Source organism: Trichechus manatus, unplaced genomic scaffold (genome assembly GCF_000243295.1).
Source record: "Trichechus manatus latirostris isolate Lorelei unplaced genomic scaffold, TriManLat1.0 scaffold00272, whole genome shotgun sequence".
NCBI lineage: Eukaryota > Metazoa > Chordata > Mammalia > Sirenia > Trichechidae > Trichechus > Trichechus manatus.
This window is the reverse complement of record NW_004444208.1, coordinates 1,678,199-1,695,847: the sequence shown is the minus strand read 5'-3', so window position 1 is coordinate 1,695,847 and position 17,649 is coordinate 1,678,199. Positions and strand designations below refer to the sequence as shown.

The window sequence follows — 17,649 nt, the reverse complement described above, 5'->3', positions numbered from 1 at the left end:
GTTTGGGGGTGGGGGGAGAAATGGGCATGGTGGCTGGTGGGTCCCATAAGCAAGTATCTGAAATGGAATTTGAGAGGCGGCTGCCCAGGCAGACGACTTCTGAAAACAGACGTGTCAAGAAGCAATTTCTTTTGGCTGGAATGGCATCGGGTGGCACACAGAGTCGGGGGTCTGTTCTGGGGAGCTGTGAGAGGAACAGAGTCTCTGGTCTTCTCAGGCCTTTTTGTTTGTTTTTAGGAAAAAGCCAAGGCAACAGGAAGAGCTGAAGTCTCTCGCACCCACAGCTCTGGGATGGGGACACCCATGTGGATGAACTCTCCTGCTTCCATGGAGCACTGTCACGGGGCTACTGGCTACTAAAGGCCTAACTCAGCAAGAGGGGAGAGGGGAGGGAAAAGAGAAGGGCAGCAAGGCACCAGGCCAGCAGAACTCTCTTCTTTCTCAGGACCTACTGCAAACTCAAGAAGCAGTAGAGTATGCACAGTCCTAACTCCCCAAGCTGTTCCCACCACGAATATGAGCCCAAAGCTTCGCCATCCTGCACGGACCCCTTTGCCAAGAATGGAGCTAAATGCCCTGGATGCATCCCAAGGGATGAGGCAAGTGGGTGAGGGTGTTCAAACACAGCAAAGGGGCAACAGCCAGCAATGCCAAGGCCCTGAGAAACCTACAACTTGAAAAGCAAACAGAGAAATCCTGAGTAGCCAGGCATTTGGTCTGTTTTTCAGGAATCAGGGTGGAGGGAAGCAGTGCCAGGTGTTCAGTAAAGTGGTGGTCCTCCTTCCTTTGATGCTGGCCCCAGGAATCCCAAGAGACTCCATCAGGATTGGGCGGGGGGCGGGGAGTGTGGAGATGGGGTAGATGCTAAAAAGTGTTCCCCAGGGTTCTAGACACTAACAGTCGCCTGCTGGAAAAGAGGGTAGTTTGGATTTGCCAAAGCTGCCGGCAGGCTGAGGATGAGCAATGAAGCCCCACCTATGTCTCTCTGTTATCCCTGTAAAGTTTGGCCACATTTCTTACCTGTGCTAATGCAGAGGTGCATGTGATAAAAATGTAATTCAATAAGATAAACTGTGTTACCAGGGACTTTTGGAGTGCCAAGCTCCTACCCTCCCAAGGACTCTCCTTGGAGGAATAGGGTGTGTGTGTGTGTGTGTGTGACCTAGATTACCCTGTGTATGTACATGATCTAGATTACCCCGTGTGTGTGTGTGTGTATGGGGTGTGTGTGTGTGTGTGTGTGTGTATGTGTGTGTGTGACCTAGATTACCCCTTTCCCAGCAAGATGAAGCCAAGGCACAGAGGGCTGAGTTGGCCAAGGTCGAAACAGGTCACAGGATAGGGCAAGGGAGAAACAGGCCGGGACTCCAAGAGCCTTGCTCCTGACTCCAAGAGGCCTCCCTGCCAAGAGGGCATTTCTTTCCATGTGGCAGATGGGCATTTCCCAAAAGGATCCAGGAACCACTGACTGGAGACTGTAAGACGACCAGAGCAGTGAGGTGACTCCCCACAGGGCCATGGGGCTCCACCAGGATGGCCCCAGGCCCCTGCCCTCATCCCTGTGTGCTCTGCTGCCTCCCAGCCAAGCACCGCCCCTCCATCAAAACCCGGATATCTCCAAAGTGCTCCTGGGCACCCAGTGTGTGGCCTCTCCTCTGCAGAACGGGCTCTTAGGAGTTTCTGCACGAGAACCAGAGGCACAGCCAGAGAGTGGTGAGACCTGGGTTCCAGACCCCTTGGGAGGAGGTGCCGTGCCTCAGACACCAGCAAGAAGGGGGTCGCTGACTTAGGAGGCCTAGAAAATACCACTGCTGCTAATATCTTCTCCATTTTGTTTTTAAAATAGGAAGTTCAGACCCAGCCGGTGGGGCAGGGTGGGCCTGGTGGGGGAGTAGGGGTGGACAAGGACCAGCCTAGTTGTTAGCTTCAGACATGGAGGCCACGTGGTTGAGGCCGGCGAGCCCGGGGAGGCCAGCCAGGCCCGCGGCCCACGGGTCGGGCAGCGGGAAGTAGGGCCGCGCCGCAGCCACGTTCTCCGCCAGCGCGAAGGCCAAGAGGCCCCCCGCGTTCCTCTCGGCCTCCAGCTGGGCGCGTCCGAACAGCTTCATTTGTGTCTCCTCGAACTGCCGCTCGAGCTCGTGCAGGCTCAGGGCGCCCTTGGGCGCCGCCAGGAAGTGCTTGGCAGGGCTGGGGCCCGGCAGGCACACGGCGGCGCCACCCAGGTGGCCGCCCACCTCCCCTAGCGCAGGCGGCATCATGAAGGCAGCCTTGTCGGGGGCCGGGCCGCTGGGCGCGAAGAGCAGGCTGGCGGCCCTCCAGCCTGCGGGCTTGCGGCCGCGCCGGGGCCGCGCCATGCGGCAGCTCTGGCGCTTGATGTGGCGGTGCAGGTGGTCGGAGCGCGTGAAGCTCTTATAGCAGAACTCGCACTGGTAGGGCCGCACGCCCGTGTGGATGCGCATGTGGTTCTTGAGGTCGTAATTGTGCACGAACTTGGCGTTGCAGTGGATGCACAGGTAGGGCCGCTCCCCGGTGTGCTTCCGCATGTGGATCTTCAGCTTGTCCTGCCTGCAATGCAGAGTCCGGAGTTAGTCCTGCATGGAACACTTGGAGCCACTCCTACTCCTCTGCTCCCCCTCCCTCTAGAACCTGCTGGGGCTCCATGCTACCATGGGGTCAAACCCCAGGAATGAGGCCCATGTTAGGATCTACCTTCCACTGCTGCCCTGGCCCAAACAGGTGTGGCCACTCACCTGGGTAAAGGGATGGAGATGGAGGGAAGTCAAGAAGGAGCAGTGTCCTGAAAGGCCTCCTCCACCCCAGAACTCCTTTTACATACAGCTGAGCATAATCAAACGGCTCCTTTTTATCAGGGGCCCTCTCACATACTTGAAAACAGACTGGCTGGGGGCACACCCCCAAGTCAGCGGTCTCCCCTTTGTCCTCTGACAGCACAGAGCTCTCCTGATACTGGACTGCAGGTTAACCTCCCGCCCACACTCTCCTGAGCTACCCTGTGCTTCTGCCCAAAGCAGAAGCATCCTATCCCAGTCCCTGGGGTGCTGAGCCCTGTCTGTCCTCAGCACTAATCTGGGTGACTAGAGAGGCCCGGCTGCACCTTGCTCGAGTCTCCCGCAGTGTGGTTTCTTATCCTAAGTCCTGGGCTCTCCTCTTTGTCTGCAGACAATCTGAGGGTTTACAAAAGATCCAGGTGCAGCAAGAATGCAGCCTAATCTAGGGTAAAGCTTTTCAGAGTGTAAGCAGCATTATTCAGAGGCAAGGTATGGTGTAGGGGTGGGGCCCCAGTGGGGTCTGGGAGCCCCTGCTCCAGCTGCAGACCCACCACTAACTTGCTGGGTGTCCTTAGGCAAGTTACTTAACCTGTCTGTGCAGAGCTGAACCTAGGGCCAGACATCAATTTTCATTGTCCAGGACTGATGGAGAGAATCCAGGTTTGTGTGAATCAGATTCCACACACCTCCCGGGGGGCTTGAAAGGAAAACTGGCGTGATAGGGTTTTCTAGACTGAGAAGTGGGTAGACCAGCTTAAGGAGCCTTTGAGCCCAGCTGACACGAAGGTGAGCTGGCAGCAAGAATTCCAGGCTGTTCTCTAACAGTCATTCTGCAGCTTTCCCCAACCCACCTCACAGGCCGAGCAGCTCTTTTGTCCAGGCCACATCTCCTCCCTGAAGGTGGGGCTTGGGGGGGAGCGTCCAGCCTGTAATTTTAGGTTCAGATTTGAGGTCGGAGCAGGCGTGGTGTCCGGGCGTCCTCCCTAAAATGTCTGGCCAGATTTACAATTTGTTCAACATAAAGCCCAGGACGGCAGGGTCTCAGGCGCCTGGTGTCCCCTGGCCACTAGACGTCTCACTGGCTCTCATTTTCGGGAATGGTTCCTTAAGGGCGGGGCAGGGGAGAAAAGGATGTTATGTGGACGCTGGCAGGGGCCGGGGAGAGGACCAGAGAGGACAGATTAGCCCCTTAACCCCTCCTGCCTGTACTCACAGGCAGGCTTGGGGGGCCCCCTGGGTGGGGGGTGGGATGGGCAAGGAGGATCGGGGGTGGGGCGTGCTGCACCCTGAAGCCGGGTGGTGTTTTCCACATACCAGATGCTCCTCTCTTCTACACCCCCTGTCCCTGCCCTTCCCACCACCCGCCCCCAGGCTGCAGCATAGAACCCTGCTGTGACATTCCCCCTCAGCCCCACCCCGGCTTGTATCTGTAACCCAGCTTCCATCCAGATGATTGAGCTTTTCAGCAGGAAGGGCCTTAGACAGCATTAGGCCAGTGTTTCTCCCTGGAGCATGCATCAGAACCATTCTCAGGACTTGACAGGACACAGATTGCTGGGCCCCACTCCCAGAGGTTCTGCCTCAGAAGGTCTGGGGTGGGGCCTGATAATTTGCATGTCTAATATGTTGCCAGATGCTGCTGGTCTGTGGATCACGCATTGAGAACCACTGTTGTTCTGGTGGCCAGCAAGTCCGTTCCGACTCATAGTGACCCCGTGTGTGCAGAGGAGAACTGCTCTATAGGGTTTTCAAGGCTGTGACCTTTCGGAAGCAGATCGCCAGACCTGTCTTTGGTGGTTCCTCTGGGTAGGTTCAAACTGGCAACCGTTTGGCTAGTCACTGAGTGTGCAGCCATTTGTGCCACACTGGCCTAGCCTAATCCCTCACTCTGCAGGTGGCAAACTGAGGCTCAGTGAGGGGAACTTGCCAAGATCACACAGAGGACAGAGGCAGAGCTGGGACTTGAACTCAGGCCTGCTGGCTCCCAGCCCAGGCCTTTTTCCTCACCATTGCACTGCCCCCTGTGTAAAAATGTCAGGGGTGGCGTGCATGGGGCCATTTGTACCCCAATAACAATGCTGCTTCACAGTCCTGAGGGACATGTCTTGGGACAATTCACCCAGGCTCTGATGGAAACACTGATGCTCGTGGCCTTCTAGCCGTATTCACTGGCTGCGTGACTTGTTCCCTCACCAAAGCCTGGCAGAGTCCTCAGTGGAACTTTGAATATATCATTTCATCTAACCCTCCCCACAACCTTATGAGGTAGGTAGATTTTTAAAAATCACTATTACACATAATTAGCATTATTGACTTTCAGGGTCACTCTCAAATAATGGACAATGCAAATATTAAATCTTCATTGTCAAAAAAAAAACCCCAAACCAGCTGACACTGAGTCAATTCCAACCCATGGTGACCCCAAGTGTTTCAGAGTAGAACTGTGCTCTATAGGGTCTTCAATGGCTGTAATGTTATGCTCGTTGATCACCAGGTCTTTCTTCCTTGGTGCCACTGGGTGGATTTGAACTGCCAACCTTTCTGTTAGTAGTTGAGTGCAAACCATGCCACCCAGGGACTTTCTTCAATGCCAAGGGCCTACTATAAATATCCACAACTTTCTTCTCATTTTTCATTCCAGAATCTAAACTAAATTACATTCAAGTGGTGATCAGCTCAGGTGTAGAAATAAGTGCAAGAAAATGACAGTAACTTCCTTTTCCTGAACGCCTACTGTGGGCTAGTGAATACACTGTTTCAACCACCCTGAAAGGTCTTCTCTTTGACAGTTAGAGAGATGGAGACTCAAAGAAGTGAGACAGCTTTCTCAAAGGATCCAGCCAGTGAGGGGCAAAGGGACTTGAGGGTTATCTGGGGCATGGTTTGTTTGCTGTTCAGGGCAGCCGATAGGGTGGATTTGTACACTGGGGACTCCCAGCTTGTGGCCTATAAGGGCTACCTCAGAAAGTACAGACCAGAACAGTCACAACAGGGCTTCCATAACCAGCATTCCATCTCTGGGGCTGGAGGCTGGGGCCTGCCTGTGGAGGAGCTCAGCCCTGTTGGTGGGAGCTGGGGCAGCAGCCCAGTGATTAAAGCTCATGATATGTTAGTCTTGAAAGAACTTTAGAGATCATCTAGCTTTCCAGGAGCACATTAGCACATTTCTGATTCATCTTTTGAGTCACTGGGGCCCAGGAATCTGCATCATCAGCAGAAAGCATCCCAGGGCCTTGAAACTACTGATCTAATCCAGTTCCTTCACTTTAAAGAAAAGGAAACCAAGGAGCAGGGAGGGAGTGGCTTTCTCAGGTCACACAGTCTCCTCGTTTATGGGATGACCTTTTCATGTGTATTTAATGCCCATGTGCATTGGCTGAGCTGGGCACAGTGCCAGGCACACTCCAAGAACTGGATCTAATCCCTTAACTGGCCTGGGCCTTAGTTTCCTAACCTGTGAAGCGGGGGCTGGGCTGAACAATTTTGACCTCAGAAGTTCTGTGAGAGTTTGCATATGGGTCATGAGTTTATACTGAATCAGCCCACTCTGGCTGGTGGTTATTGTTGTAAGTTGCCATTGAGTTGGCTCTGACTCTGGCCAAGAGGAGAGAGGACAGATGCCTTCTTGTCTTCCCTAGGCCATATGTGCTCTGCTCAAGGCTGGTCCTCTGAAGAACCCTCCAGTCTTTACCTCTGGTCCCTGGCTCCCTGACTCTCTGGGAATAGAAGGCCAGGGACCCTGATGAAGAAGGCCTGGGGTAATCTTGGTTCCAGTTCCCCCCGCACTATGTCCAAGAGCTGTCTCTCTCTCAGGGAGAGTCGATGGGGCCAGTTTGGGCAGGAGCTGCTTTCTGTAGCCAGCACAGGCCCCACCCTTTCTCAGGAAGAAACTGTGACTGTGGACCAGGCTGGGAGAGCACAACAGAACGAAACGTTGCCCGGTCCTGTGCCGTGCTCACAACGGTTGGTATGTTTCAGCCCCTTGTTGCAGCTATTGTGCCACTCCATCTCATTGAGGGTTTCCTTTTTTTCCCGCGGACCCTCTCCTTTACCAAATATGATGTCCTTTTCCAGTGACTGGTCTTTTGGCTTCCTATAGTATAGCTTTCCTAATCTTGCTCCTTCACCAATCTGATCTGCTTGTTGTGGAGGCAGAGTGAGTTTGGTTGGAATATTTTCCAGTCTGAATCCCAGGAGCTGAGCTCTAAATTATGTCTCTTGAGGAATGGAGGTCTGGGGATCCTACTTGAAATCTCCCGAGGCTTCCTCTGTCCCACGGCGTATGTGCTCACTTACATCTTAGCTTGGTGTTCAAGGCTCTTTATAAGCTCAGCCCCATCGACTCTGCCAGCCTCACCCGCAGTACTGCGCCCACACACCACATGGATGCTGCTGCTCCCCCACCAGGCCTCTGGCCGACTTTACATCTTTGACCACTGGCCAGCGTGAGCTGGACTGCCAGCCCCCCGAGGGCAGAGCCACCACATTATAAGACAGATGTTGGCAAGCCCTGGCTCCCTCTCCTTTGTGCATGGCTGATGTTCGGGCACCGATTCTCCATCCTTAGGACCATACCAGAAGCCCAACCCTGATGCCAGGTGGGGACTCATCCCTTCCCAGCTGAGAGCCCTCCTCCTCCTGCATGTAACTCTTCAAGGTCAGACTCAAGGGCAGTTCTCCACCAACCCTTCCTTGTCTACCAGGTCTCATCCTCTGCCCTGACCTTGCAGACTACCTGTGACCTGAACACTGTACCTCAAGGCAGGTCTCCCAAGTGTCAAGGACAGAGCCACAGAAGACGAGGTGCCAGCGGATGCACAGCAACTTCTCTTGCCCTCAATGGCCCCATAGGTGTCAGCAGGGACAGATTACCCAATAGGCAACGTATACACGTGTTTACTATCTATAGTGCACAATTTCACCTGTTTTTCAAGGATGTGGTGAAACCCACGTGAAATTATGCACTACAGATTAGTAAGTAAACACAAGTAAACCCATGAGTACCTTGCTTACTGGCCAATCCACCCCTGAGTACTGGCAGTGCCCTCCCAGTGGGCTGTGAACCCTGGGCAGCCACGATTCTATGTCTGCAGTGTTAGTGGCCCCTGCTGGGGTCGCACAGGTGCTCCTCTAAGACAGGAGCACTTGTTTTGAGGCTGCCTGTGAGAGCTGCTTTTATTTTCTGTGTGCAGGTGATTTCCAGGACAGGAACATCAGGTGTGTCACTTCCTTGGTTCGCTGTGGCCCCACAGAGGCACCGCCCGCCCCGGCTCTGCAGCCCTGTCTTGTCAGGTGTGTAGGCGGTGAGATGATGCAAGAGGCAGCAACCTCACAGGGAAGGAGGCAGTGATGACCAGTGGGTGCCAGAAAGGAACCTAGGTTCATGGACATTCTTCTCAAACTGATCTTTCCCATGGATCAGGTGCTTTTGGGGTGCCAGGCAGGCACTCTGCTGAGGCCTTTTACACCTCACCTCACTGAATCCTATGAAGCCGGCATTACTATTATTCTCATGGGGAAACGCAGGCAGAGAGAGGGGCAAGAATGCATTCACAGCTTACCTTATTGTGGGTTACGTAAGAATGGAGTCATAAAGCTGGGAGCAATTATGGACCACCTCCTCCAACCGTGTCATATCACACATGGGGAAACTGAGGCCCAGAGAGGGAAGGAGACTTGGCCAAGACCACACAGCTAGTTAGTGGCAGAACCAGGTGCTGAAATTAGGCCTCCTAATTACCACGTCAGTACTCTTTGCAGAGTGCCACTATCTGCTGAGAGATTTCATCCCTATATCCATTCATTCAGCAACATTTACTGAGTGCCAGGTGCTGCTTCCTCCAGCTGCATGTGGCATGTGGCCTGGCAAGACTGAGAAGCTCTCTAGCATAGAAGCTCCCCGCACTTTTGTATTCTGTCTGGTGCCCCACACTGCACACGGATGCTCATGGCATGTTTGTTGATTGACCCATGATCAATGGGGCAAATTCTCAGGATGTGCTGCCTCCAAACCCACTCCTCCTTTGTGGCCCTGGGCTCCCCGCCTGCCATGTCATTCTGAGACCAGCCAAGTCACAGGCACTCAGGCCTTGTCTGCATTTCCCCTTCCCACACAGAGATCGTATCTTCGGGAAAGCTGTGTGAGACCTCATGAACCTCATTCCTGAGTGACAGAAGAGGGCCCAGGGCCTCGGCCAGAGGTCCAAAAAAGCTCCTCATCAGAATAATGCTTCCCAGACTTCCACCCAGACTTCTTGGTGACCTGATGGTCTGAGACAAACTCTCTTCCTGCTGCTACTGCTAATGACGTTACATTACCATAATAAGGTTCCCAGAGTTGCCAGGAGTGGGAGGCCTTAAAAAAAAAAAGACAAAGGCTGGGCTCCTGGCCTTGCCTGGAGAGCAGACAACTGTCAAGATGGAGGGCGTGATTGGCATTTGGCTGGCACTGGAAGGAGGGCACTGGCCATTTTGGATGTTGGTGGGGGACTAGGCAGAAACTGGTGGAATCATGGCTGATCTGAGAGTGACTCTGTAGGGTGCAGAGGTTGTCCCCTCTTTCCCAGGAGGGCGTGTCCCCTGCTGACTGGGTGGGGGGCAGGCTGGTGTCTTCTCCAGTCTTGTGATTTCCAACCTTCACTACTCGTCCCAACTCTGGGGGCCAGAGCCCCTCGGTGAGTTGGGCTGTGGCTGGGACCCAGGGGCTCTGGACAGGAAGATGCACAGCCATGCTCTCTCGGAGCCTCCGAGGCCTGGGCCCAGGCTGCAGGGATGGCTGGGACTGGGGTGACAAGGAGCGAAGAGTGCCACCTGGGAAGTGAGTGGGCAAGTGGAGAGAGGACGGATGCCTTCTTGTCTTCCCTAGGCCATATGTGCTCTGCTCAAGGCTGGTCCTCTGAAGAACCCTCCAGTCCTTACCTGGGACTGGGAATAGAAGGCCAGGGACCCTGATGAAGAAGGCCTGGGGTAATCTTGGTTCCAATTCCCCCTGCCCTATGTCCAAGAGCTGTGTCTCTCTCTCTCAGGGCACAGTCGATGGGGCCAGTTTGGGCAGGAGCTGCTTTCTGTAGCCAGCACAGGCCCCACCCTTTCTCAGGAAGAAACTGTGACTGTGGACCAGGCTGGGAGAGCATAAGCACAGACTCAGCATGGGTGGAGGACTCTGAGCCCAAGTGATTAGAGGATGACCAGAGCTAGGAGAAGACAGTGTGGGGCCAAAGAAACAGTCTGGTAAAGCCTTTCAGGCCCAGCCTGGGGCTTTTGGGGTGTTTCACATCTGGACAGATCAGTGGTGGGACAACTGGTGGGACCGGTGGAAATCTGAGCAGACTCAGCAGTGAGTTTCTGACACCAAGCGAGTAGACAGCACCATTTTGGGGGAGGCCTCAGTCCCTGCTCTTGGAGACCCATGGAATGAAAGCAGCAGGCAGGGCCTTGGGGTGAAAGGGGCTCTGTTGGAAGAACCCCCGTGACCCTCCCTAGTGGTGTGGCTGCTGAATCTTCAGGAATGATGTTCCCAGGGGTGCAGACATTCTGGGAGTTGGCATCTGAGGCTGAAATCACTCGTCTGTTTGTGGACCTGAGGGCGGAGACCCCATGGGTTCTACATAGTCGAGTCCTAGTAACTCGGGGTCTGGGCCAAAGGGCCACCTTGGAGGGGAAGGGCAGGCCTCCAATGTCCCATGGGAGGGATAGGAGGTGGGGATCAGGCGACCAGAGCTCTTCCCAGCTCCAAGGAGGGAGGAAACGAGGCCTTGCTTGAGAGCAGATACTTAGCTGCGATTAAGGAAGGGCTCAGACTCCAGAAGGAAATTCATGCCAGAAAATAGTGCCCAAGGGGACTGAGGGTACCTCTCCCTGTCTGGGATCCCTCGCAGGCTTCCAGGGGGTGGGGTGGTGGGAGGGACACTGGGGGGCCCAACCTCAGGGAGTGAAGAAGTCTGGGAATTCCAAGTCCAAGAGGCAGCCCCTGCTGCTTTGAGCAGCTGCTGAAAAGCTTCCGGTGGGGAAGATGGGAGAATGGTGTGGATCCTGGTTGGGGGAGTGGGGGTTGGGGAAGTGGGGGTCGGGGGGGGGGCGATATTTAGCCACAAAGAAGGTGTCATAGCAAGGCCGCACAGGGCTTTGTGCAGAGAGAATTATAGGGAAATGTGGGCAGGCCAGGTCTGGGGCTCTTCGAGGACCCGAAAGATCCTTGCAGGCAGCTCCAGGGAGGGGGCAAGGACTCAGTGAACCTGCAGAATGTGATGAGGGTAAGGGGGCGGGGCTAGTGGTAGACTCAACATGGACACCCTGCAGGTCACAGTGAGAAATAAGGCCAAGAAAAGTCTCCCCTGGGAGCGCCTCTGCTACTGGGAAGGGGAGGGCTCAAGAGCTTTCCTGATCTTCTGGAGGGTCATGGCCCAGAGGGAACGGAGGGAAGGGGAGGTGCTGGTGGAGGCTGAGTGCAGCTGCTTCAGCTGGAGACAGGCCGGGCCCAGATGTCTGTCGTTCTGTCAGCAGCAGGAGTGAATTGGAGGGAGGGCAGGACAGATGGCTGGATGGACAAATACCCACAGCTGCCTGGAGGGAGTGGCAAGTGTGCAGACACAGAGGCCGCCCCAAGTGATCATCGGGATTGTACGGGGAGGGAAGATTCTGGAATGTAACTCTCCTATACAGCACAGCTTTGTCATTGTTAGTTACTGTTGAGTCAAACCCCATGTGACAGTATACAACTACCTCATAGGATTTTCTAGGCTGTAATCCTTATGGGAGCAGATCACCAGGTCTTTCTCCCTCAGAGCAGCTGGTAGGTTCAAACCACCAACCTTTTGGTTAGCAGCTGAATGCTTAACTGTTGGGCCACCAGGGTGCTCTCTCTCTCTCTCTCTATGTATCACAGCATTGCTGTCCAAACCAGGAGGCTTCCCCAGAGAATGTACTAGTGTCAGGGGGGCGAGCAGGGTATCTGCAGTGACTGACTAGGTTGAAAACCTTCCCTGAGGAAGGCAGGGCCCACAGACTGCCCAGACCTGTGTGGCCCTCACAGAGGGCACTGTATGGAAAGGGCATTGAGCCCTGCCCAGACAGGAGGGAAGGGAAGGGAGGGAGGGAGGGAGGAAGGGAGGGAGGTGGCTGCTGGGGGCTCACTGTGTGGTCCCCCTGAGGTGTGAATCCCCTTGAAGTAACAGACCTGGGGGTCTGCTACAGGGAGCGGTGTTCCCACTGTGTCACCTGTGGAGATGTAGGCCCAAGCAGGCCTGGGAAATGAGGGCGGAGGGCCCTGGGTGGGCAGGAGAGGGTGCCCTGGGCTGATTTGGCATCCTGCATTCCTGGATCAGGCCTGGGAAGAGCCTCCCGTCTTTGAAGCCATTCCCAGGGGGTGGGGAGTTGCCTGCTGCAGAGAAGCCCCAGGCTGAAGAAGAGTGACCTGAAGGTTAAGTACGGACTGTTTCCTTCCACACTGTGCACCTCCTCCTGGATTTCCATGCCTTTCTCAAGCCTTGTTTAGGAGTCTAGTCCAGCCCTGTGGGGCTAAGTGAATTCAGGAGAAGGCTGGGGGATTGCCTGATGCTGCGTCAGGGTGGCAGCACCATTAATTAGCAAGGGACACTGAGGGGAGGTGACTTGCGGACGTTGGGTCCAGCGGCTCTACGGAAGTAACGGGAGCAGAACATACTATGGTCAGCAGTGCCAGGCAGCAGGGCCACCGCAGGTCACCTCAAAGAGGAAGGGACCACACCTTGGGTAGGTGGGACTTTGCCTCCTCTGCCCCAGGATTCTCCCTCCATTGATACCTCAAAGGATCTGGACAGATTCTCCTGAGGGTTTCCCTAAGAGAAGCAGCTGTGAGGGGAGGCCCCAGGACCCCCTGTGAAAGCATCAGTGTTGCCCTTCAACGGCATCACCAGCAGACTCTTCAGAGCTATTTTAGCAATGCCACCATCACCTGAAGATACTGCAGAAACTCTTCTCTGGCAACTTCAAATAGAGTTTTCAAGTCACCCAAGAGAGCAGGTCTCGTTACTTTACAGAACTCATCTTGTTTTCTCCTGAAAGCATTGCCCCTGGTTTGGCACCTAACCTAATTCCAAAAATTTCTCTCTGTCCTCAAAGGCCAAAGCTTGGGGCCCATGGAGAAGAATCAGAAGAGCATGCCCCCAGCAATTCCCAAAGGGGAGTTTCCAAGAGGATGTGGTGCGCTGTAGCATCATAGAACACGTGGGGTCTCTCCAGGTAGGTCCCTGGATAGGGACAGTGACAGTGTGGGGAAGGCCCTAGTCTAGGAAGTCAGGGTCACGGGGCAGGTATCTGCCAGGCTCTGTCCACATGCACGCACTGAAATGACCGAACCTGATGCCAGACCACTCACCCAGAACTTTCCCCACTAAGGACATGAGTGGGAACGTCGGCCTCACGCTAGTGACCACCAATGCACCAGTGGACCATTATTTCCCATAAATGATGCCTAACAAAAGCTGGGAGTGGCCAAATCTGACCCCACATCATCTCACAAGTCAGTCTTGACTACAAAACTATGTGGAGATAGTACATAACACGTTTGCTGAAAGGGAGCGTTAGCGCTTGGCTGCTAACTGAAAGGTCAGTGGTTTGAATCCACTAGCTGCTCCACGGGAGAAAGATGTGGCAATCTGCTTCCATAAAGACTGCAACCTTGGAAACCTTATGGGGCAGTTCTACTCTGTCCTATAGGGTCGCTGTGAGTTGGAATCACTCAACTGCAGCGGGTTCTATGAAAGATGAAATGTTTGTAATGTATTGATTTCAATGCATTTTATAACAGCATAAAGTTAACTCTCTTCCTAACATGGAGCACCAAAGGGAGAACATAGAAGACGGTCCATTCTTTAGGTCTGACCCCCGAATGATTGAAAGGGCCTTCAGGGGTCTCTATAGTCCCCTGGTCACAGGTTTTGCTATCACACATGGACTGGGGTTCAAGTTCCAGCTCTGCCACTTACCAGCTGTACTTACTAATGGCCAAGTGGTCACTAGGAGACCCAGGTGGCTCATCTGTAAACAAAGATGATAATATGGCCCATCTTTCTAGGGCATGGCTGGGGTGAGAGTATGTGGAACACATTAGAACAGCCCCTGGGGTATACAACCTGCTTAATTAAGGGTATTAAGGAGCCTACTTCAAGTAGCCCTGGTTGCGCAGTGGTTAACGCAATTGGCTGCTAACTGAAAGATCAGTGATTTGAACCTACTAGTCCGGAAAGATGTGGCAGTCTGCTTCTGTAAAGAGCACAGCCTTAGAAATCACTATGGGGGTAGTTCTACTCTGACCTATACGGTTGCTATGAGTTGGAATAGACTTGACAGCAACAGGTTTGCCTTTGGTTGCTGCTACTCTGAATAAAATAAAGGGGCTGCACTCCACTGGGGATCTTCAAACTGGGTTCCACGGACCCCTGGATTTACAGTGGGTAAATGGGGAGAAGGCCCTTCACCTGTGTTTTACCAGAACAGCTTTGCTCTTCTTATGTGTTTTATATCTTGGGGTTCCACCTAATACTGTATTTGAGAAAATATTTTAGCTCCTAAAAAGAATGTGAAAATCACCATACCAGGTAGCACCTAGCAGCCCTCTAGCAATGAACTTGTGTGTCTAGGATCCAGGCAGGCCCCCCTGACTGGTCTCTCTCCCTGTCCCCGGCCTCCTTGCCCCTCTCCCAGTAACCCCCACCCCCATGCGCACCTGGTGAAGCGGACCTCGCAGATGTTGCACATGTATGGCTTCTCCCCGGTGTGGGTCCTCATATGCCGCGGCAGCTTCCCGGCCCCCATGATGACTTTGTGGCAGATGGGACACTGCTGAGAGGCCTTGGGCTTCAGCTTGCGCTCCTCCACCAGTGGCCAGGGGGGGAAGAGGCCTCCCAGGTGGGTGGCACTCAGGAAGTTGAGATAGGCACCATAGTCGTTCTCCGCCTTGATGGGGCCCAGCGGCCCCCCAGGGAGGTCTGGGAACATGTCCTTGAAGAAGTCGTTAGGGAAGGGCGGGGGTGGGGGCGGGGGCAGCTCTTCCTTCTCTTCCTCCTTGATCTTCCTGTTCTTGATGACTAGGTCCAGGGGCCCACTGTCCATAGGCTGCTCAGGCAGCTGGGCAAAGGCACCAAAGTCCCCCGGCCAGAGGTGTGGGAAGAAGTCCGGGGCGAATGGAGATAAGGAGGGCTTCCTGTCGGGGATGTTGGCTTTGGGGTACAGGTTCTCCCTCAGCAGGGATTCGATGGAGAAGTCCCGGATCACCCCCAGGTGGCCAGGGCTGCCGGCCTGGAAGGAATCAGGGAAGTCCCTGGGTGTGTCTGAATAGGCCTTCTCCGTGAGATGGTCTGTCTTGGAAGGGCTTTGGTGGCAGTTGATGTCCTGGGGGTCTGGCAAGTTCTCCTGGTCAGCGAAATCCTCTGTGTCCTCCTCCTCCTCCTCCTCTTCCTCCTCATCCTCCTCCTCGTCGTCTTCGTCCTCGTCGTCCTCCTTGTCGTCCTCTTCGCCCCCGTCCCCGCCAGGCTCCATGATCTCCAGGCACACGTTCACGATGCACTGGATCTCCAGCATCCTGGCAGCGTTGAGGATGTGCTTGACGTTGGACGCGGTGATGGTGAGCGTGGAGGTGTAGGCAAACTCAAGGATGGCAGCCAGCGCCTCGGGCTGCACGAAGTCGATCTCGTAGACATAGGGCTGGCTGGCTAGGGTGCCCGCCGTGAAGAGCTTCTTGAAGTACTTGCTGCAGGCCGCCAGGACAGCGCGGTGGGTGCGGTACTCCTGCTCCTGCACCACCAGGAGCACGTCGCAGAGCAGGCCATCCTGCCGTTGCTCGTTGAGGCTGCACAGGACCTCGCTGCTGTGGTTGGGGAAGGGAATGCCGATGAGCTCATCGATGCCATTGGCCATGATCTCAGCCAGAGCCCTGCCGGGATGAGAGGAAGAACGTAGTTAGAGGTGGACCAGACACACCCAGGGACTTCCCTGCTTCCTTCCAGGATGGCAGCCCTGGCCACCTGGGGTGATCAGGGATTTCTCCATCAAATCTCTCTTGAGGGAGAACCTGTACCCCAAAGCCAACATCCTCTACAGGAGGCCAGCTCTGGGATTCTAGACCACTGCAGCCAGACCACCCCTGCTTCTTCTTACCTCTGGGCCTTTGCTTATGGCTGGTCCCTCCTCTAGAAAGCCGGCCCTCCTCCTTTTCAGCTTTTCCAAATCTCACCCATGATTCAGAACCTGACTCAAAAGCAGGAGCTTTCCCCTTTAACACTGGGCTCTTTACTCTGGACCCCTGAGACCCTTGGAGTAATGCTTCTCTGGGCAGCTGGCAGCTGCTGGTTAGCAAAGGCTACAGACGCTTCTTGCAGGCTTAACGTCACTGAATTCCACTTTGCTACCATGCAGTCACGAAACCCTGGTGGTGTAGTGGTTAAGAGCTACGGCTGCTAACCAAAAGGTCGGCAGTTCAAGTCCACCAGGCACTCCTTGGAAACCCTGTGGGGCAGTTCTGCTCTGTCCTATAGGGTCGTTGAGTCGGAATCAACTGGACAGCAATGGGTTTGGTTTTTTGGGTACCGTGCAATTGCAAATGCCACGATGACCAGCCACGTGAAACTCAACTGCTCTGTATGCCACAGGACTGTGTCCACCATTTATGCGTACAACATCTGCCGACCAAGGGCCAAAGGGAGAACCTTCTCTCAGGGCTTGCTGCTCCTGCTGAGAAAATGGCTTATTTCACAAAGCCTCTGACTCTTCTAACAGACTAATGTTTTGCACTGGCTACTACCAGTTGCCAGCAAGTCGATTCCGACTTATGGCGACCCCATGTGTGCCAGAGTAGAACTGTGCTCCATGGGGTCCATGGCTGATTTTTCAGAAGTAGATCACCAGGCCTTCCTTCAGAGGTGCCTCTGGGTGGAGTTGAACCTCCAGCCTTTTGGTTAGCACAGAGTACATTACTATTTGTACCACCCAGGGACTTCACGTTGGCTTCAAGAAGCCTAAAACCAATATTGTGGCCCAGTTTTAACAAGTGAATGGGGACTTGGTGGTATATGTTTTGCTCCCTAACCTTACTCTTGGCTTTGTCTTTGTTTCCTTTCATTTGCAATTTTTGATTTATTTTTTTAAATCCTGATATCCGACTGTGAATTTCTGTGAGCCGTTTCACCTATAAGTAAAACTTTAAGTTCAATACTAAATGCAAGTGCATTGTTAGTTAATTTATCCTGTCTGTATTCTGTTACCCTCATGAAAATATAAACCTATGGGAAGAAGCTCTTTCTGAGACACCTTCTTATTATCAGAATTATATGTGAACTATGGTCAGTAACAGCCGTCGAGGAGAGGACCGGGCAGAGGACCATCAGGCACCCCTTCCCTTCAGGAAGCAGTAATAATTTACGTAAAATTGTTTCCTTAGGAAGAACTCACAGCCCAAGTTAGCATATTCAACCTGGACAAAAATCCACCTCCATTTTTATGCCAGAACACGTAGACCCCTTCTGCTTATGGCAAAGCTTGACCGTGGCATGGATGAATCCCAGCGAAGGTCTGGCCCTTAGCCTGGTGCAGTTACAGTGGGGGGAAATGAAAAGAAAAACAAAACCCGAAAGCACCACGCCCCAGAGGAAAGGGCGTTCTGGGGAGTCCCACACACCTATCTTTGGGATGTTTCCTTCTCGGGAAGGCAGGTGTGGGGTGGGAATGGGGGGTGGAGTTGAGAAGTGCCAGGTCCACAGTATGCCACCTGAATGGGGCCTGAAGGCACCAGGGTAGGGCTTGCATGCAGGGTTCTGGGGCTCTTCTTCCCCACCCCCACCTTTTCCTCTACCCTAGAGTAGCTGCAAGAATCCCACTGAGCATCCCC

The 17,649-nt window shown here is 54.0% G+C and overlaps 1 protein-coding gene across 1 annotated transcript in view; it reads right to left on the bottom strand.

Annotated features, from left to right (window-relative positions):
- Positions 1-1,913: 1,913 nt before the first annotated feature.
- The window catches only part of ZBTB7C (zinc finger and BTB domain containing 7C), a 110,359-nt gene continuing 94,623 nt past the window's right edge, over positions 1,914-17,649 (bottom strand). Inside the window, exons 2-3 of the mRNA XM_004389974.1 lie at positions 14,494-15,699; positions 1,914-2,565 (exon numbers count right to left, since the gene is read on the bottom strand). Coding sequence (XP_004390031.1) covers positions 1,914-2,565; positions 14,494-15,683 — 1,842 coding nt within the window. The 5' untranslated portion in view covers positions 15,684-15,699. The remainder of the gene's footprint in view (positions 2,566-14,493; positions 15,700-17,649) is intronic.